At 41.2% G+C, this 22,259-nt stretch overlaps 1 protein-coding gene across 2 annotated transcripts in view; it reads right to left on the bottom strand.

The window, feature by feature from the left end:
* sorcs3b (sortilin related VPS10 domain containing receptor 3b) overlaps positions 1-22,259 on the bottom strand; it is a 100,931-nt gene that overhangs the window by 26,882 nt on the left and 51,790 nt on the right. For both annotated transcript variants that reach the window (XM_051867727.1, XM_051867728.1), the window contains exons 10-18: positions 22,054-22,200; positions 20,909-21,011; positions 11,350-11,426; positions 11,089-11,180; positions 5,772-5,879; positions 5,350-5,467; positions 4,762-4,895; positions 3,099-3,212; positions 2,669-2,840 (exon numbers count right to left, since the gene is read on the bottom strand). In XM_051867727.1, the coding sequence (XP_051723687.1) occupies positions 2,669-2,840; positions 3,099-3,212; positions 4,762-4,895; positions 5,350-5,467; positions 5,772-5,879; positions 11,089-11,180; positions 11,350-11,426; positions 20,909-21,011; positions 22,054-22,200 (1,065 nt within the window). The remainder of the gene's footprint in view (positions 1-2,668; positions 2,841-3,098; positions 3,213-4,761; positions 4,896-5,349; positions 5,468-5,771; positions 5,880-11,088; positions 11,181-11,349; positions 11,427-20,908; positions 21,012-22,053; positions 22,201-22,259) is intronic.

Genomic DNA, 22,259 nt, shown 5'->3' with positions numbered 1-22,259 from the left:
TAAATAAATTACTAATGATAGCACAAATAAATACAATAGAATAAAGATACAAATGAAATAAATTGCTTTAAGTTTTTCTGGTATAGGTTTAACAGTAGTAGGACTATTCAGGTAAGAAATACTACAGAAACTGAATAAAGTTATTAAATGTAAAATAACCTTGGATAGTCTTCATTGTAAAAATTAAATACAGATAACTACAGAAGTTACAAAAGTTATTCAGTCAAGAGCAGTGAGTGATTTTCTCTTTGTCTGTTGCTTGTTGTTTTATTAACATTAAAAACATGGACAGCAACATGTTTATTAGGCTGCTGTCACTTTAAGACCTGCTGCATGGATCCAATATACTATTGCATGTGCGTTTTCTTTCTGAATTGTTAACGTTCACTTAGAACAAAACTGATTGTGTTTATGTGAATACTCAGCAAGATGGACATTGTGAAAGTTGTGTGTACATTTGTGTGTATTTGACCGTTTAAGTGCAACAAGCCGCGAAAAAGAAATCAATTTGGCACTCTCGGGCTGCTTGAGAGGTGGCTTTATGTGTGCGCACTTTTGATGTGAGCACAGGAAAGAAAATGATGCACAATCCCACGCCGAAATTCAGACCAACCTTTCTAGTGATTTGCATTTTTATTATGAATTTGTGTGTGCCATTTGTTGTCATTGGAGACATCAGAGATTGATGGTATATATTAACTGCTTTTTATTTTTTACACATTTTAGCAATATAAAAATGTTTGAAGTATTTTTTACATGGCACCCCTGCTCTCGCCAGACGGCACCCCGGTTGGGAAATACTGGTCTACAAACCCGATTCCAAAAAAGTTGGGACACTGTACAAATTGTGAATAAAAAAGGAATGCAATGATGTGGAAGTTTCAAATTTCAATATTTTATTCAGAATACAACATAGATCACATATCAAATGTTTAAACTGAGAAAATGTATCATTTTAAGGGAAAAATAAGTTGATTTTAAATTTCATGGCATCAACACATCTCAAAAAAGTTGGAAGAAAGGCCATGTTTACCACTGTGTGGCATCCCCTCTTCTTTTTATAACAGTCTTGAGCAACTTGTCTCCTCAGTCCCCAGACGTTTGTCTGGGGACTGAGGAGACAAGTTGCTCAAGTTTAGGAATATGAATGTTGTCCCATTCTTGTCTAATATAGGCTTCTAGTTGCTCAACTGTCTTAGGTCTTCTTTGTCACATCTTCCTCTTTATGATGCGCCAAATGTTTTCTATGGGTGAAAGATCTGGACTGCAGGCTGGCCATTTCAGTACCCGGATCCTTCTTCTACGCAGCCATGATGTTGTAATTGATGCAGTATGTGGTCTGGCATTGTCATGTTGGAAAATGCAAGGTCTTCCCTGAAAGAGACAATGTCTGGATGGGAGCATATGTTGTTCTAGAACTTGGATATACCTTTCAGCATTGATGGTGCCTTTCCAGATGTGTAAGCTGCCCATGCCAAACGCACTCATGCAACCCCATACCATCAGAGATGCAGGCTTCTGAACTGAGCGCTGATAACAACTTGGGTTGTCCTTGTTCTCTTTAGTCCGGATGACATGGCGTCCCAGTTTTCCAAAAAGAACTTCAAATTTTGATTCGTCTGACCACAGAACAGTTTTCCACTTTGCCACAGTCCATTTTAAATGAGCCTTGGCCCAGAGAAAACGCCTGCGCTTCTGGATCATGTTTAGATATGGCTTCTATAGAGTTTTAGCCGGCAACGGCGAATGGCACGGTGGATTGTGTTCACCGACAATGTTTTCTGGAAGTATTCCTGAGCCCATGTTGTGATTTCCATTACAGTAGCATTCCTGTATGTGATGCAGTGCTGTCTAAGGGCCCGAAGATCATGGGCATCCAGTATGGTTTTCCGGCCTTGACCCTTACCCACAGAGATTGTTCCAGATTCTCTGAATCTTTGGATGATATTATGCACTGTAGATGATGATAACTTCAAACTCTTTGCAATTTTTCTCTGAAAAACTCCTTTCTGATATTGCTCCACTATTTTTCGCCGCAGCATTGGGGGAATTGGTGATCCTCTGCCCATCTTGACTTCTGAGAGACACTGCCACTCTGAGAGGCTCTTTTTATACCCAATCATGTTGCTAATTGACCTAATAAGTTGCAAATTGGTCCTCCAGCTGTTCCTTATATGTACATTTAACTTTTCCGGCCTCTTATTGCTACCTGTCCCAACTTTTTTGGAATGTGTAGCTCTTATGAAATCCAAAATGAGCCAATATTTGGCATGACATTTCAAAATGTCTCACTTTCAAAATTTGATATGTTATCTATATTCTATTGTGAATAAAATATAAGTTTATGAGATTTGTAAATTATTGCATTCCTTTTTTGTTCTTAATTTGTACAGTGTCCCAACTTTTTTGGAATCGGGTTTGTAGCAAATTATGGCTTGGTGGCTCAAGACAGGATTGATGAAAAGGATATTGAATGAGACTTCCTTATGAGATTTAGGGTTTTGGTGGTTTGGAAATTTGTCTTATTCTTGAAGTGGTCTGCCACCTAAAAAAGTTTGAGAACCACTAAGCACAACACCTTACCATATGAATTACTTTGTGTGTGTGTGTGTGTGTGTGTGTGTGTGTGTGTGTGTGTGTGTGTGTGTGTGTGGAGCTGCTAACTCACATTTTGCAAGGCTACTCTGAAGGTGATGTTTGTTCCCAGTACAGCAGTGAGCTGAGAGTTGATGGTGCTCAGTTGTAGGCCACTTGGTGCTATGGGTTTACACTGTTGCATTCTGGGACTCAGTGTATCCATCAGACCTTCTCTACAGTTATTCAACAGCACTCTCCTGTACCTGCATCGACATGCACAATACTTTAGAAAACACCTCTGTTACCAGCAGAAACACAAAAAGGGGCATGTAGTTGATACACAAACAAAAAAAAGGTTTACTCAAACAATCTTATGCAGGCTACATATGGTCATTTAGGGCAGGACTGCTAATAATTTAAGCCAAACAGAAGATTCATATTGCATCTATGAATCATACTGCAATGTGTGTACATTTGTTTGTGGGTCTGTGTTTCTCTGTGCATCTGTGCATGTGTGTTACCCTGTGCTGTTGCGGAAGCGCTGTCCATAGCTGCAGGTGTGCGCTGGTAAATTGACATCATACCAGAATGCAGGTGCACATTTTCCACTGGCCTGTCTCTCAAACCCATAATCACTGCAGGGAAATCATAAAAACACATCAATTATTCAGTTTGGTTAAGCTCCTCTCTATGATGCCACAGCAGTCTATATAGAGAAGTGGCTTGAATATATACTATAGACTGTACTTTACATACACTGCAAAATAAAGTTTTTTTCAATGGCTTTCTCTTGCACCATAGGATCAACTAAAACCCTATTTTTAAATTTTCACTGTATTGTTCCTGTGTTGTCTATATAAAAGATTCCCACTCTATCTGACACGATTTTTCCTTGACCTTTCCAGTAGTTTGCTATAAGAGTTTATAAAAAAAAAAAAAAAAAAAAAAAATTATAACCAAAGAAATATTTTAAACCTAAGTTTAAGGTTTATTAGTAGAAAAGAGAATCAAATGTATAATTTTTATTCAAATGATTTGAAAATGAATTAAAAGTTACCTGCCTTATTTTTATTCATTTCTAAAAAATTGTGCAACTTACCACACATCACCTGATTTGTTGAATACCTCTGCAGTTAAAATTACAATTGCATTTGGAACAGTGTTATTTTTATTTTTATTATTATTTATATACTATTGTAGTATATTAATATTCTGAATTTGCTTTTATTTCTATATTTTAATTTTAGTCATTTTATGCGATTTTGCCAGTTGTATTATTATTTTTTTAATTTCTATTTAGCTTTATTTTGATTTTAGTTTTAATTTTAATATTTTTAGTAATTCAACAAACTTCTGTTTTCTGTTTCTGACTGTCTAACCTTTTTTGGTATTTGAAGGAAGCTCTTATAGTAAATGTAGTGTGTACAATATGGGAAATGCATGAAAGATAAAAGCAAAAGCAAAAGTCAGCATTGTATTCATTGTATGCGTTCCTAGATGGAACCCTGATGAGCAAACATTTCAGCAGCACGGTAGCCTTGAGTTGCGCGTTTACAACATTTAAACTGCTGTAGGGGATCAGGGCTAAACTCAGTAAAACCAGCTCCTTCAGGCTAATCAGGTCACTGCCATATTTATCATCCATTTAAATATTCATTACTTATTCATTTGGAGATAATTAATCATTTGACATTATGCTAATTCCACGCGCCTCTCATTCATATGTGTAATTTGCCTAAGAGCAGACAACTCTAATGGAGCCAGTGTGCAGTACAAGTGAGATTTATGTCATAGTTACGATCATTGCAGGAGTGTGTCTCCATGTGCATCGTGGTGGGCTTATAAAGACATCTCCATCAGTATAGCGATATAATTACGAAAGACCCATGTAAAACCAGGATTTACCTTGCCGCCTTAAGAGCAAGCTAATTTAATGTAGTGATTGCAACAGTATCATAAGCTGCACTGAGCAGACATGTGACGAAGGAATGTTTTTTTTAAACATTCAAATGCCACTTAGTTCATCTGTATAATTGGTTGGATCCCTGCAGCTTTTGTTCTCTGCATGCGACACTGAGTCCTTTGATCCGCAAGAGTTACTGTCACTCATTTCCTCCATTGGTTAAGCAGCTGCTTTGAATTTCCACGCATGTGCACGTATGTGTATGCGTGCCTGTGACTCACCACTCAAAGTCATAGAGAGTGCAGAAGCAGGACTCAGCTGAAACGACTCGAGAATACTCCCGACCCAGAGTGCAGCGTGTGCCAGGCTTCCTTTTCATATACACCTGTCTCTCTCCCATCACACACAGCTCGCCCTTAAATGTACATAAAAATGTCACTTATTCACATGATTTCCCCCAAAACAGGCTCACAGTTTTCCAGTTACATTGTATGTTACACTCCTTCTGCTTAGCTAAGGATGGCTATAATAGTTTGTACGAATTTTAAAAAGCGTATTGTGCTTTCCAGAAAACAGATTTGGCATGCACTAGATGCTGACTGTAAAAACACAAGTGAGAGTCAAAGCAGCTGATGGACAACGTCACCAACATTATGTGCCGAGATCTGTTGCAAAAATCCATTACGACTCCATTAATATCCATTCTGCTTGGGCATGTTACCCCAGAGGTGAAAATAATCTTGAGTACCGCCCTAATTACTAGCGAATTCAGTGCCAAAAGAAACTCATGTTGAATGTTGAGTGAGTGAATTAGTGCTTTTCTGTTGAGACCAAACAGCAAGGCGTGTTGATAAATGTGAGGTGACAACCTTGTTATGGAGGTGCCATGTCTGAAAGTCTCCATCTGTGCATTTCCGCCCAAACAAGGAGCTGTAGTCAATCTTTATCAGCTGCCAGTCGGAGTGGTAACTAAAGTGCCCGAAGAATCTACGAGGACAGAGGTGCTTAAGTACAACAGGATGTGTTTACTTTTTTTTTACATTGTTTAAAGTTGCTAAAGGACCAAAAAAACACATTTTGCTACAGCAAATCCGTAAAGGACTAATAGGAAGTGTCAGTAAAACTACAGTGCTGTCAGTACAAGTAAATATGCAGGATCATAGTCCAGACATGCAAATGAAAAGAGTGAATCTGATAATAATGATCCCAAGTAAGTGAGGGTTCTTTACTGACACCTCCTGGACTATTTAGATCAGTGTGGCTAAGAAGATGAGGTAAAAAAAATTCTTACGTAATGATGCGATTCTCAGTCTCTGGAGTCATCAAAACCCCATCAACAAATAGGGGTGTAGACGAAAAGCTGAGTTTGTCCCACTGCCGGCCTTCATCCAAACTAATCCTACACACACATACACAAATCTTTTTCATTTCTCTGGCAAAGCACATTAGGTTCATATTCTGATTAATATACTGTACAGTGCACATTTGACAAAGATATAAAAATAGAAGATGCATTTGTTCAGTCATCTGAGAATATTTAGCAGATCCACAAAAACAAGTCATTGCGGAGTCACTGCATTAACAATAATGTTGCAATAATGTGGGCTACATCTGCATAATTATATTAAAATCAAAATTAATCAAATCTCATCGAAAAATATCAAGACAAAATTATTCACCATACCCCACTTGTGTTTACATTTCCCTCTAATCATTATTAGTCATGTATAATGTATATTATGTCTCATTACACATTCAGTCTCTTTTGCATTTCATTGTCCTATTATGTTGCATCTCTTTATTCTGCTTTCCTTCTGTCCTTTGCATTACATTTTGTTATTTTGCTCTCTGTAAGTGCCTCTTCAGTGTGTTTTGTTTTCAGATCTTTCTATGAATATCTTGTATTTAAAAGCCCCTGATTGTGTCCATGACATTTATTCTTGGATATTTAGAGCCCTCCTGTTTGCCCTATACTCTGAGTTTTGAATGTTTAACCTGACCTTACAGGTTAGTTGTGTGCTAGTTGTGCTCTTGGCAATCTTTGTTTAGATCAAGTTAATTTAGGGGTAATTTGGTTCTATAACTGCAAATATCTGGCATTGCTGAGTTGGCAGAAAGTGCATTTCTGCTTTCATGCTTTTAATAGTAAACAACATCTTTCATTTATACACTCCATCATTCAAAAGGTTGGAGTCAGATTTTTTTTTAAGAAAGTAATACTTTTATTCAGCAAGGACACATCAAATTGATCAAAAGTGACAGCAAAGACATTTATATGTTAGGATTTTCATTTCAAATAAATGCTGTTCTTTTTAACTTTATATTCATCAAAGAATCCTGGAAAATTTGTATCACAGTTTCCACAAAAAATATTAAGCTACACAAATGTTTTCAACATTGATAATAAGAAGTGTTTCTTGAGCACCAAACCTGAAGGATCACTGACGTGACACTGAAAGATTTCTTTTAGAAACCGGCCTCAATACTGTTGAACGCATATCTTCACTTCATAATGCTTTTAAAAGTTTACTGTTCTCTGTATTTTATTGTTTCCAACAGAAGTAATAGTCTGTTCGTCACAGCATATTGTCATGTAGAAAGGATTTTCTGGCGTGGTGTTTCTGTTGCTGTAGATATGGGTCAAAGTCACCCAAGTTGATGGCTGAACACCCGCACACACATCAGACTCCTGTTCTAACATCACCAACCCACAGGAGGATACAAATTATCTTCCGCGGCCTAATTGATCCTGACAACGTTTCAGAGCTTAGTACATCAAAGCCGCATGTGTGACGTGGCAAGAACAACATGTGAACGGAAGCCCACCAAATCCCACCTCTGCTTCAAACCTTAACCCTCCCCAACATGAGCATAAAAGCCCTGGCAAACACAGCCACCTGCACTACAAAGCCACGACAGGCACTTTCCGTTGAAAGGATTCCAAATGTTTGATATGATAAGACCTATTGCCTGCTGTTTCTATCTGCCAGTCCTTGTATCAAAGCTGACGTTTAAGCATGTGGGAACTTCAAAAACTTGAATAAAATATATGCAAAAAGTTAGAGATGAACTGCAATGAACTCAAAAATGCATAATCTCTCTAGTCCACACATATAACATACATATAATGTGTGAAGGCAGTGCTGTTGTAACTCAAGCATACAGTGTCTGATCTGCCCCAAACTTCACATGTGTGATGAAAGTCCTGGCCTAAAGACATCTATATGCCAATTTTCACTTAGTCATAGCGCCACCTGCTGGCAACAGGAAATGGCATGCTTCACACTGTAATTCAATCCCACGATCACATTTCAATACGCCACAAAGTACCAAACATACTAAAAACACGTTAAATCATGCAACACTCTGCTAAGTGCTAATGTATGCAATTAACGCCACGAAACAGGAAGTTGTTGTAACTCAGGCATACAATGTCCGATCTGCTCCAAACTTTACATGTTTGGTAATAGTCCTGGCCTGAAGTCATCTACATGGCAATATTCAGTTACGGTCAAAGCACCACCTGTTGGCAGCAGGAAGTGTGCCACTTTGAAATGACTTTGCCATAATTCTCTTGTATTTTCTCGCCACTGTTCACTGTTTTCCTAAAGCCAACGGGTGGCGGTGAGCCCGGGTGCGAGGGCCCTTTCATCGCTGCTTGCAGCTTTAATTATTAGGGCCCAAGCCACTAAGGCGCAGGGCCCTATTGTTTTTCTAAGGATTATCATTATTATTATTATTTTATTTATTTATTTATTTTTTTTTCCGTCATCCGGGGCTTTTTGGGGGCCTTACCATGCTCAAAAACTCTTGAAACTTTGCACACACATCGGAATCCGCGGCCATCAGGGCCGGGCAGAAGCTGGTATCCAGGCGTGGCAGGGGAGCTCGACAGCGCCCCCTTGAATGGGCTCCGAAAACTTGGTCCATATATCAAACGCTTGCACGTATTAGTATGAAACTCAGTACACATATAGACCTCATCGGGCCTAACAACTTTCGTGCTCTAAGTTATACACCAACTCAACAGAAAGTCAGTTATTATGGGTTGTTTTAAAAACACATGCTCTGGAATTTGATATACTCCTCCTAGGCGATTAGACATTGATGATGAAAAATTGCCAGCGGATTTCTGATATCTCGAACGATTTTGCCATGGCGAGGCAACGAATTTATGGCGAGAAAAGGGAGACAGGAAATGTGTTATAACTTTATCATACATTGATTGATTTTTATGAAACTTCAGCTGTGTATTCGTTGTACGAGTCACATGGATGTGACTATTGTGAGTCAAAGTTATAGCGCCACCAACTGGCAGCAGGAATTGTGTCACTTTCAAAATGCTTAGAGATCACCCTCTTATTTTTACCCAATTTGCTTCAAACTTCATCACAATAATGTCAAGACATGGTGAATGTAGACCTTTGAAAAGAATTGTGATATCTCAAACACTGTTGCCATGGCAACGCATCAAACTTTAATATTCGTTTTGGAAGCTTTTGAGACTCTCAGCATGCTTCAAATTGCATGAAACTCGATACACACGTCAGAGATGTCAGCCAGCAGACATGGGCAAAACCTTAGAAACGGGCGGGGAGGAGGGGCCCTACAGTGCCACCTTTTGACAAAAGTGGGGGGGTTAGTTTTACCTACAGTCACCAAACTCGGTACACATATTGGTCTCATTAAGCCGGACAACTTTCTAATTTACAGTCATTAACTGCGATCAACAGGAAGTCAGCTATTTTGGTTTGAATGTGAATTTTTTTAAAAAACAGGCTATCAATTTTATACTACTACTCCTACAGGCTTTATACAATTTACACCAAACTTTTTAACTTGGTGCTAAGACACTGATGTTGTTAAATTGCAAACGGATGTTGGATATCTCAAACGGTTTGGCCGTGGCGAGGCAACGAATTTATGGCGAGAAATAGGAAACAGGAAGTGTTATAACTTCTGCATACATTAATTGATTTTGATGAAACTTCGGCTGTGTGTTCATTGTATAAGGCTGATCACATGGTTGTGACTACTGTGAGTCAAAGTTATAGCACCACCAACTGGCAGCAGGAAGTGTGTCACTTCCAACATGCTTTGAGATCACCCTCTTATTTTAACCCAATTTGCTTCAAACTTTATCAGAATAATGTGCATTCGACGTTCGACGTACATGTACGAAATTTGGTACGTACGTGAACCGTCCCATTACCTACAAAAAAGTCTCTTGAAGCTAAGTCCTAAACACAACAGTAAGTCAGCTATTTTGAATTTCCTGTGGGATTTTTTTGCAGTTTTTGCCATTTTCAGGCCTCGTACTTACTTACAAACTCCTCCTACAGTTTTAATCCGATCATCTTCAAATTTGGTTTGTGTAATCATAAGGCTTGTGCGACGCTAAATTGCGAAGATCTTGAGTTTTCGTAAAAGGGCGTGTCCCTGGCGGCCTGACAAAATTTGATGTTTCGCCATGAAACAGGAAGTTGCTGTAACTAAGGCAAACAATGTCCGATCTGCCCCAAACTTCACACACTTGATAAAAGTCCTGTCCTGAACACATGTCCATGCCCATATTCACTTATAGTCATAGCGCCACCTGCTGTCAACAGGAAGTGACATATTTAACGTTGTTATGGTCTCCTGACAGCATATTAAAATGTGCCAGCAAGTTTTAAACAGGCTAGCAACATACTAGAAAAAATGTTAGCAAAACACTTAGCTAAGTGCTAAAGCATGCTATTAATACAGTGAAAGAGGAAGTTGCTGTAACTCAGGCATACAATGTCCAATCTACCCCAAACTTCACATGTTTGATAACAGTCCTGCCCCGAACACATCTACATGACAATATTCAGTTATAGTAATAGCGTCACCTACTGGCAACAGGAAGTGACGTTTTTAACAATATGATGCACTACTAGCAACATACAAAAATATGCAATTGATTACTAAACATGCTAGAAACATTCTAAATCATGCTAGCAACACCTAGCTGACTGCTAAAGCAAGCTATTATCGTCATGAAACAGGAAGTTGTTGTAACTCAAGCATACAGTGTCTGATCAGCCCCAAACTTCACATGTGTGATAAGAGTCCTGACCTAAAGACATCTATTTGCCAATATTCAGTTAGTCATAGCACCACCTGCTGGCAAAAGGAAATGGCATGCTTTACACTGTAATTCACTCCCTGAAACACATTTCGATATGCCACTAAGTACAAACATACTAGAAACATGTTAAAACATGCAACACTTGGCTAAGTGCTAATGTTTGCAATTAACGCCACGAAACAGGAAGTTGTTGTAACTCAGGCATACGATGTCCGATCTGCTCCAAACTTCACATGTTCGATAATAGTCCTGGCCTGGAGACATCAACATGGCAATATTCAGTTACGCTCAAAGCGCCACCTGTTGGCAGCAGGAAGTCTGGCACTTTGAAATGACTTTACCATAATTCTCTTGTATTTACTCGCTTACATGCATGTCGCCCACTGTTCACTGTTTTACTGAGGCCAACGGGTGGCGGTGAGCCCGGGTGCGAGGGCCCTTTCATCGCTGCTTGCAGCTTTAATTAATGTTTGTGTTTGTATGTATGTTATCTTACCATAAATGGCGTGTGGGTACAGCAGATTGTGTAACAGCTAATAAAGCCCCTCCGTGATCCAAAAACCACACACTGTGCTCCTCTTCAAAAATCTAAAGACAGTTTTTACAGAGTCAAAAATCTGCAATGTAATTCAGCATTCTGTCTCTTTGTGATTTTCACAGTTAGAGTTTGAGTGGTGATCAGTGACCAGATGCTTTTATCTTAATACTACTATAGTCAACACTCAAGGAGGTGACTCTGAGCAGGTGAGCAGTTTACCTGTCTCCATGTGTTGCCGGCATCAGAGGAGATGAACATTCCTGTATTAGAGAAGGAAAGCTCGGGCCCAATGTTACCTGAGAGTAAAAATACTGCTGTAACTTTGACAGATGGATTATTATTAACCATACATATGCTGGAGGATGAGATTTGATTCTATTTCAATAGAGTTTATTAGAATAGAAAGGAACACAATAGAATTCCACCAGGTAAAAAAAAAAAAAAAAAAAAAGATAAAGAGGTCTGTGGTATTCGTTGCATTTGGGTAATTATGCACACACAAGAAAGAACATAAACACATTAGAGCTCTATACTGCACTACAACAGTAAAACTATTGAATTTTAATTTATACTTTTTCTCACATTTTTTTCTGAAATATGAATATGATCCAAATCTGTCTGTCACAAGACAGTTCATAGTCTAAGACAGAGTTTTTAAAACTCTTTGATGCCAAATACTCCCAAATATGACACTGCTCGCATCATAGGCCCTGTTTACACTTGGGAAAGGATTAAAGGATTAGTTTATTAAAGATGAGTTTATTAGATTAATAAAGGATTAGTTCACTTTCAAATGAAAATTACCCCAAGCTTTACTCACCCTCAAGCCATCCTAGGTGTATATGACTTTCTCCTTTCTGGTGAACACAATAGGAGAAATATTAATAAATATCCTGACGCATCCGAGCTTTATAATGGCAGCGAGCAAGGATCAACGAGTATGATCAAAAGAAAGTGTCTCCATCCACATCCATCCATCATAAGCATACTCCACACAGCTCCGGGGGGTTAATAAAGGCCTTCTGAAGTGAAGCAATGGGTTTGTATAAAAAAAATATCCATATTTAACAAGTTATGAAGTAAAATATTGTCTCAGGTTATGCATGTAGCCCTGGTTCCCTAAGAAGGGAACAAGATGCTGCGTCGTCATGAGGACACTTTGGGGAATCCCTTCAGCGTAAGCTCTCCTGAAGGCATGTGCAACTAGTCCACTTCTGAAGGACAGAACGGCAACACAGCTGTTTCAGCCTACTGATCTGAAGCAAGTGGCTCCCAGGCATGCAGGAAGTATGGCAAGGGGACACAGCGTCTCATTCCCTTCTCAGGGAACCATGGTTACATGCGTAAACTTAGATGTTCACTTTCGAGGGAACTCGCACTGTGTCGTCATGGGGAACGATATACCCACGTCACCATGCTGACGGAATGCTTGTCCTGGTGTGAAGCAATTAATGCACAGCTCAGGACATGAGCACCTGAGATCCCGACGTGGCTGGCAGGTCTAAGCTATAGACAATCCACCTGATCAGAGTAGGTTCGGTAGCCGGGCAGCCCTTCTTAGGGGTTCCGAAGCATACCAGCAGTTGATCAGATTTTCTCCACTGAGAGGTTTTTCTTACATATACCTCAAGGGCCCTGACAGGACAGAGCAAGCTTTTCACGTTTAGCCAACACTTGAGGAGGATAAAAAAAGGGTTGACTGAGTCAGTTTAACACCTCCTACACCATATAATAAACACTCTCCACTTAAGAGCATAAAGTTTCCTCGTGTAGGGAGCTCTAAAGTTGAGTATTGTCTCTACTACCTCAGTAAAGAGACCTGCATTTAGGAACTGGTCCCCCTCAGGGGCCAGACCCACAGTTTCCACATCTCCGGCCAAGGGTGAAATTTCGAGCCCCCGGCTTGCGTTAGGAGATCCCTCCTGATGGGATTCTCCTATGGCCAGAACGGAGCTACCACCAGTAGCCGGACCCTGTCCTGGCGAACTTTCTCTAGAACTCCCGGGAGCAGAGCGATAGGGGGAAAAGCGTACAGCTGAAGCCTCGGCCACAGCTGTACCATGGCTTCCAGTCCCAACGAAGCTGGATGAAATAGGGAGAACCATGGGGGACAATGCTAACTCTCTTGAATTGCGAAGAGATCTTTACCCGCCTGACTGAATTTTCTTCAAATTAGCTGCACCGTCTCAGGGTGTAGCCTCCACTCCCTGGGCCTCAGCCCCTCCCTCGACAGGACGTCTGCTCCTAAATTTAGGTGCCCTGGGATGTACATCGCTCTCAGAGAGAGCAGTTTCCCCTGGGACCATAGGAGGATCTGGTATGCCAATTTGCATAGAGGGCACGACCTCAGACCTCCCTGATGGTTTATATACAAGACCATCGATGTCTGTCTGAACTAGGACATGATGGCCTGTGAGGTCTGGGAGAAAATGCCTCAGGTCTAGCAATACCACAAACATCTCTAGGCAGTAGGGCGCTAGGGCTGCATCCATGCATTTTGTGAAAGTGCGTGGGGAGAGTGCTAGGCCAGACGGAAGAACCTGATATTGGTAGGCTTCACCCCCGAAAACGAACCTCAGGAACTTCCTGTGTCCTGGAAGGATGGAGATATGAAAGTAAGCGTCCTTTAGATTGATCGTGACAAACCAGTCCTCAGACTTGATTTGACACATGATAAGAGGTAACGTTAGCATTTTGAACCTGAATCTTCTCAGAGAACAGTTGAGCTGATGAAGATCTATAATGGGATGTAACCTTCCATCCTTTTTCTGAACTATAAAATACTGTAGAACCCGGTGTTTCTCTCTGGGGGAGGAATGATATCTATGGCCTCCTTTGCCAGAAGAGATTGAACTTCTTGCTCCACAACCTGCGCCTGCTCTGGGCCCACCACTGTATTTAGAATTCCATTTAATTTTGTGGTGGACCCCTGACATGTGTTCATGGCAAGGTTTAACCGAATATAAGTTTCTACTAGGGATGGGCATTTTTGGCAATTTTTCATTTCCATCATCGATAGGTTTCAAAAAGAAGTAATCGAGTACTCGGGGGGCAGGGCGTGTGCGGGGGGTGGGGCATGGCCGTAATGGAGATAATGAAAATATCTGAAGACTGTTATGAATATGAATGTTAAAATTAAAATATGACATGAAAACTTGTCTATGAAAACATGAACACGTGATTAGAACACTGATAGATTGATTATGATGCAGCAATGTTATTAATAAAGAAGCATCTAAAAGTAATAGCTGCCTGAGGTGAAGAGTGACTTTATGCCAATAAACTGAAGCCCGTTCTGACACATCCTATGATATTAATCAGATAACTTAGATACATAATATAGATGTAACATTACAACTTGTATCTGCACAAAAGGATGAAATGCCAAGGATGAAACTTGAAGTTACGCGCTATAGCAAGAGTGAGAGAGAGCTCCAGCAGTGATGCGCTTTCATGACAGCATGCTGAAACACGGGCAAGGACAGAATTTATGATAGATTTCTATAATGTTCTCATTATAATGCCATGTTTATGGTAGATTTGTGTTATATTTTCATCTACATAATTAAATGAATTAATTATGAATAGAATTTAAAGGATATTTTCAGCACAAGATAAAAGTTTGGCGCTGCACAGCTTACATTGAACTGTATTTTCATCTATCTTGTCAAAGTGAAGCCAGACATCACTATGTGACTTCGAGGCCATTCTCTCTCACGTCTTTTGACGCATGCTGAGGCGAGCTAAACAATCAGAGTTCAGGGCGCCACCCACAGTGCTGCTATAACCAATCAGGAGAAAAATAAAAACAAACAAAAAGCTCCCATGGAGGAGCAGATGTATTTTGCACCAGCCCCGAAGGGGGCACCCTCAGAGGCCTGACTTGACCATCAGGACCTCTTTCCCGAAGCCCGATTAGAAAGAATGATGGTCCTCAGATCAACTTTCTCCTTTGCGGGCTTCAGTTGGGAGTGTGGCTTTGGCCCCCGAGATTTTTGAGGGGGGGCTCGAGAGGCCACACTCTCCTTTGTATGAGGAGGTCGACGCATATGGATGGGTCTGCCCCTTGGCAGCAGCCTCATGGGATTTAGTGCAGCGTGGTATGAACCTCTGAAATGCTGAGGCTTGTTTCTTGGCCTCCTGGAATCTCTTGAGGACCGTCCAATAGCATCACCGAAGAGACCAGGAGGTGACAACGGGGCATCAAGGAGGAAAGCTTTGTCCTTCTCCTTGATGCCTGAGAGGTTAAAAAATTGGTGTCTCTCCATCACCACCAAAGCTGCCATTGAGCAGCTGATGGCGCGGACCGTCTCCTTAGTGGAACGGAGAGAAAGATCGGTGGCCTGACATAGCTCTTCAATGTCGTCGGGCCCCACCCCTTTGCCCTCATCTTAATCTTTCAGCAGGTCAGCTTGATATGCTTGAAGGATGGCCATTGTGTGTAAACAAGTGGCAACCTGACCTGCTGCCATATATGCCGTGCCCACCAGCAAAGATGTAAGACAGCACAGCTTGGTGGGCAATGTCGGGGCTTTAAGAGATGACACAGCGTCGGGTGACAAATACGCTGCCAGAGTCTCTTAGACCCTGGGCATCATCCTATAGACTTTCTGTTTGAGTCCCAAAATAGCTAAATAATAATGCACTGAGGGACTCGAAAGCCTAGCTGAATATGGCTTTTTCCAGGATCTCGACACCTCAATGTGGAGATCCTGAAAGAATGGCAAACCCCCCGACATGGAGGCTGCAGTGCAGATTGCAGGAAGCGCTCATCTAATTTACTTTTCTTATGCACTTCCCATCTCTCGGCCAGCCTCGGAGGGCTTCCGGATCCCGAGGCTGAACACTGGACCCAGAGGTCCATCTGCAAACCCCACGAGTGCAGTCACTGAACTGCCTCAGCAGCCACGAGACCAGCACAGCAGGGAACGCAGAGCTGGCCGCTCTGTGAGAAAAGTGCCAGCCGGGAAGTACCAGTTCGCAGTGCTCACAATCAGCTCCCTCGAGAGCTGACCAGGCATGCTCCGCTCCCAAACAGCTTACACAAAAGTCGTGTGTATCCCTGTCTGTAATATCAGAATCAGAATCAGAAAGAGCTTTATTGCCAGGTATGTTTACACATACTAGGAATTTGTTTTAGTGACAGAAGATCCACAGTGCAACAGAGTGACAGCGACAAAACAAGACACAGATAATAAAAAGAATAAAAGAATAATATACAAATATACAAGATAGACAAAGTGCAAAAAAAGCAAAAAACAATATATAATATAGACAATTTGTATGTACAGTTATGATGTGTGCAAATTTGAAATATAAATAAGTATGTGTTTTAAGTAAATAATGTATAATAGTGTTGTGTGTTCCATGTTTGTCAAGTGTTCATGAGATGCATTGCCTGAGTAAAGAAACTGTTCCTGTGTCTGGTCGTTCTGGTGCTCAGAGCTCTGTAGCGTCGACCAGATGGCAACAGTTCAAAAAGGGAGTGTGCTGGATGTGAGGGGTCCAGAGTGATTTTCTTTGCCTATTTTCTCACTCTGGATAAGTACAGTTCTTGGAGAGTGGGGAGGGTTGTAACAATGATTCGCTCAGCAGACCGGACTACCCTCTGTAGTCTTCTGAGGTCAGATTTGGTAGCTGAGCTAAACCAGACAGATACAGAAGTGCAGAGGATGGATTCAATGATGGCAGAGTAAAACTGTTTCAGCAGCTCCTGTGGTAGGTCCTCTGCTGGGCCTTTTTCACAATGGACTCAATGTGGTTGTCCCACTTCAGGTCCTGGGAGAATGTGGTGCCCAGGAACCTGATTGACTGCAGTCACAGTGCTGTTCGTGATGGTGAGTGGGGGGAGAGCAGGGGGATTTCTCCGGAAGTCCACGATCATCTCCACTGTCTTGAGCGTGTTGAGCTCCAGGTTGTTAAGACTGCACCAGACCTCCAGTCTGTAAGCAGACTTGTCACCGTCCTGTATGAGGCCGATCAGTGTGGTGTCATCTGCAAACTTCAGGAGCTTGACAGAGGGGTCTTTAGAGATGCAGTCTTTGGTGTACAGGGAGAAGAGCAGTGGGGAGAGAACACAGCCCTGAGGGGCGCCGGTGCTGATGGTGCGGGTGCTGGATGAGAATTTTCCCAGCCTCACTAGCTGCTGCCTGTCTGTCAGGAAGCTGGTGACAGACAGAGGTGGGTACGGAGAGCTGAGTTAATTTGGGCTGGACCAGTGATGGGATGATGGTGTTAAAAGCAGAGCTGAAGTCCACAAACAGGATCCTCACATAAGTCCCTGGTGTGTCCAGATGCTGCAGAACATAATGCAGTCCCATACTGACTGCATCATTCACAGACCCGTTTGCTCGGTAAGCAAACTGCAGGGGGTCCAGTAAGGGTCCAGTGATGTCCTTCAGATAAGCCAGAACCAGTCTTTCAAATGATTTCATGGCCACAGACGTTAGAGCCACAGGTCTGTAGTCATTAAGTCCAGTAATTTTGGGTTTCTTTGGGACGGGGATGATGGTGGAGCGTTTAAAGCATGAGGGGACTTCGTACAGCTCCAGTGATCTGTTGAAGATCTGTGTGAAGATGGGGGCCAGCTGGTCAGCACAGGTTTTCAGACAGGCTGAAGAAACCCTGTCTGGGCCTGGTGCCTTTCTTCTCTTGTTCTTACTGAAGACCTGGCGCACGTCATCTTCACTGAACTGAATTGCAGGTGTGGGGGAGACGGGGGTTACAGGAGGTGTGAATGGTGTTTTTTCAAACCTGCAATAAAACTCGTTCAGATCGTCTGCCAGTTGTTGATTCTCCACAGAGCTGGGGGATGGTGTCTTGTAATTGGTGATGACTTTCAGACCTTTCCACACTGAAGCCATGTCATTAGAAGAGAACTGATTCTGAAGCTTATCGGAATAATTCCTCTTTGCCACTCTGATCTCCTTTTCCAGTGTGTATTTGGCCTGTTTGTACAAGACTCTGTCCCCATTCCTGCGAGCATCTTCTTTGGCCTGACGGAGCTGGCTGAGTTTTGCAGTGAACCACGGTTTGTCGTTGTTGTAAGTTAAATGAGTCTTTGTAGGAATGCACAAATCCTCACAGAAACTGATATATGATGTAACAGTCTCTGTGAGCTCGTCCAGATCGGTGGCAGCAGCTTCAAAAACACTCCAATCAGTCCATTCAAAACAGGCTTGTAAAGCCCGCTCTGTTTCGGTGGTCCATCTCTTTACAGTCATTGCTACAGGTTTAGCTGATTTCAGTTTCTGCCTGTAGGTCGGTATGAGATGAACTAAACAGTGATCAGAGAGCCCCAAAGCTGCCCGTGGGACAGAGTGATATGCATCCTTTATTGCTATGTAACAGTGATCCAGTGTATTACTGTCTCTGGTGGGACAAGTAACATGCTGTCTGTATTTTGGAAGTTCACGTGAGAGAATCGCTTTATTAAAGTCCCCGGGAATGATTAAAACAGAGTCCGGGTGTTGTTGCTCATTTTCTGTGATCATATCAGCGAGTATCTGTAAAGCCGAGCTCACGTGCGCTTGCGGAGGAATGTAGACACTCACCAGAATGAACGAGCAAACCTCCCATGGCGAATAGAACGGTTTGCAGTTAATGAAGAGTGTTTCAAGATCGGGACAGCACATCTTCTTTAACACAGTTACATCTGAACACCACCTTTCGTTGATGTAAAAGCACATCCCGCCGCCGCACGATTTCCCTGTTGATTCTGCGTCGCGATCTGTTCTGAACAGCTGAAAGCCCAGCAGACTTAACACGCTGTCCGGAATGGTGTCGTTCAGCCAGGTTTCCGTGAAGCACAGAGCAGTCGAGTTCGAAAAATACTTATTTGTCCGGGAGAGCAGAAGGAGTTCGTCCGTTTTGTTGGGTAGAGAGTGGAGATTTGCCAGATGGATGCTAGGCAGCGGCGTTCTTAATCCGCACTGTCTGAGTTTCACGATCGCACCGGTGTGCTTCCCCAGTCTGCGTGTCCTGAAGTGTCTAAACAGCGCTGCCGAATACAACATTCAACAAAACATCTGTATAATCGAAATCCAGTAAAAGATTTTGTGGTGTGTACTGCTGAATGTTCAGCAGTTCATCCCTGGTAAAACTGATCGTATTTAAAAAACAAAAAACAGGAAAAACTAACAAAAACAGTACAAACACTGGAGAGCTAAGCACTGTGGCTGCCATGCGCGGCACCATCGTGATCTAAAGGTATAACGAGGACAGGGAGGAACACACTTCTTAAATTGCTGTTGGCTCACCATTTTCTTAGATATAGATATATAAGATACGGAATATATAGAATACGGAAGGCGGTCTGGCGGAAGCTAGACATTTTACTTCATAACTTGTTAAATATGGATATTTTTTTATACAAATGCATCGGTTCACTTTATTAATCCCCCAAAGCTGTGTGGAGTATGTTTATGATGGATGGATGTGGATGGAAGCACTGAACTCATACTTCAGATCCTGCTCACTGCCATTATAAAGCTTGGATGCATCGGGATATTTATTAATATTTCTCTGATTGTGTTCATCAGAAAAAAGAAAGTCATATACACCTAGGATGGCTTGAGGGTGAGTAAAGCTTGGGGTAATTTTCATTTAAAAGTGAACTAATCCTTTAAAATGAAGAGGTTGAAAGTGGACAAAAGAGACGGATTAAAACACCAGATGTAAATGGGTATGCATCTCCCTCATCTACTTGTGATCCGATCGACCATCGACTGCATCTTAATACTAGGTGTAAACAGGGCCTAAGAGGGATTCCTGATGTTGGCTGGCACCGGCGGAGCAAGATGTAATCAGAGAAATTGTGTGACACTGTAAAGACAAAAAAGTAATTGTTTCCAATATGAAATATTTTGATTTTATAATGTCATTGCACCAAAGTAAATTTATGGATTTTTTTTGTTTATAGCATATCTGAGACAAAACACATTTTTTGTCAAAAACTGTATGCAGATGTTAAATTTAGTAAATGTAAAAACACTACACATCTCATTCTTATCTTAAGTACCTTAAAAATCTGAACACATTTTTAAAACTTTTTTCCCCTCAAAATATTTTGCGCCCCATTTGCCATCCCCATGGGGTTTCTTGGACTCCAGCTTGAAAACCTGTGGTCAACGAGACCTGATTTAAGTCATTTAGGTTAACTCAATTGTGTAGTTTCATTTTGCCTTTGCACAAGAGTATAATATTAAATCAATAATCTATGATTTCCTGATGAATTCTTGGTGCACATTGTCTGGTGGGGTTAATGCCAGTTGGGTATGCGTGCCCTGAAAGACCACAATCATCATGAAGTACATTTGGTAAAGCTGCTGGCAGTGACAAAAAAAAAAAAAAAAACATTTTTCAAATCCCATATTTATACACTCTGAGCATGGGAAAGTGATTGCGGAACAGCTGTCGGACATGACAGGCAATTATGAATGTGGAAGACACCGGTCATATTTTCTGCGTGCTCTGCATGGCTAACTTTTTGAGCATGCATCTATCTAGACTCATGCAAGAAGCTATTTGGGTTTTGAAGATAACTTTATAATGAGTCTGACAAGCAAAAGAACAGAGTGAAATGAGCTTTTGTTCCAATCATGCCAAACTCTGCAGCTGCAAACAAAAAGATGTAACAACTTGAAAGCCATGATATGGCCACTCAAACTACGCCTGCATTTAAAAGCATGCACGTTTATATCCCTTCTTCACTTTAATTTATCAGAAACACTTAGGGGACCATAAAAAACAATATAGGAAGTGTCACAGTTACACACACCTGTGGCCACTATAATCCCTGGAGCAGAGTGTTTGGTGGAGATAGTGTCAGGTGTGTAGGGGTTTTCAGACATCTGCAGGTGAAGGTGCAGAGAGCACGACGGCTGAAAATTAGAACATTACACAGTATTAAATTTTATTTCAATACATTTACATTTATCTGCATAATCTCCCCTGCATCAACTGACTATAGCATCAGCTTTCAAAAACCGTGCAAATTAATCCATTTCAGATCTCCCCGGCTTCTGTCCATATTTTTAGTATCCCTTACAATTAGTGTGACCCAGTTCTTGCAGAAACTAACAAAATCAAATCTTTGATTTTAGAGCTTCAAAAAATCATAATGTGATTACGCCAATTAGAATTCAGCATCAATACAGTTTCAAAAATACAGTTAAACAAATGCAATCAACCACCTAGTGATTCAAAACTAATTGCATATGCAAGTAAGCAGCAAACTATTGTTCTCACAAGGTGGCTGTGTGTACAAGCTTCTGAATTATTGTTCTGAATTCTTCTTGGTTAAGTTGGTAATAAGTCCTAAAATAACCAAAGCACAAGGACTGGAAAAAAACTTGTTTCATCTTGTCTTTCTAAAGAATGACAACACGTGCAAACACTGTGCAAACCCACTGTCTTTTGGTGCAGCAGGAAATAAAGTAATTAAGATTTTCTGAGATCTGCTGATAAATGTACTCAAGTTGTTCAAGTATGTCTTAATTGAAATCACCAATCTTCCAGAACAGTGTAAAACATCAGTGAAAGTCATTACAAAGATACAGAGAAGGTAGTGTGTCTTAATCAAACCATCAGAAAGCTCTGAATTCAGAGCTACTGTTTGGTAGCTGGTGGTTCACCCTCATCTCACTGTGAGACTAAAGGAGTTCTCTCTGCAGGGCTGCACTGTAAAAATGCATGAGTATAGTGTAATGTTTATAGTGGGTCTCATGCGGTAGCTGTTTTCAATAAAAGTGGGCGTTTCTGTGGTTGCAGTGGGTGTCACTGTAATAGGATCAACATTAATAATGTCTGGCTTATGTTAAATAGTATTTCACCTACTTTTATGTTGGTGATTTATGCCTTTTTTGGCAATGTTTTCATGGAAATGTACAGTATATCTGGATAAATTTGTCCAGCGGTTCTCACCAGGTTGCAGTTGATGTCATGTCCTGTAGTGTCTTTTGCAGGAGGCTGTAGTAATCTCCATGTCTGGCCTTTGTTGTAGGTAATATATGTCCTCATCTGCATGTCTTCTTTTTTATTGGCTATGATTAGCCCACTAACACCTGACACCTATAGGACAGGAAAAAATAATCTGAACTACTTAGATTACCATTTTTTATTCTGCGTTC

The sequence above is a fragment of the Ctenopharyngodon idella genome, chromosome 17 (genome assembly GCF_019924925.1).
Source record: "Ctenopharyngodon idella isolate HZGC_01 chromosome 17, HZGC01, whole genome shotgun sequence".
NCBI lineage: Eukaryota > Metazoa > Chordata > Actinopteri > Cypriniformes > Xenocyprididae > Ctenopharyngodon > Ctenopharyngodon idella.
This window is presented reverse-complemented; position numbering and strand designations above follow the sequence as displayed.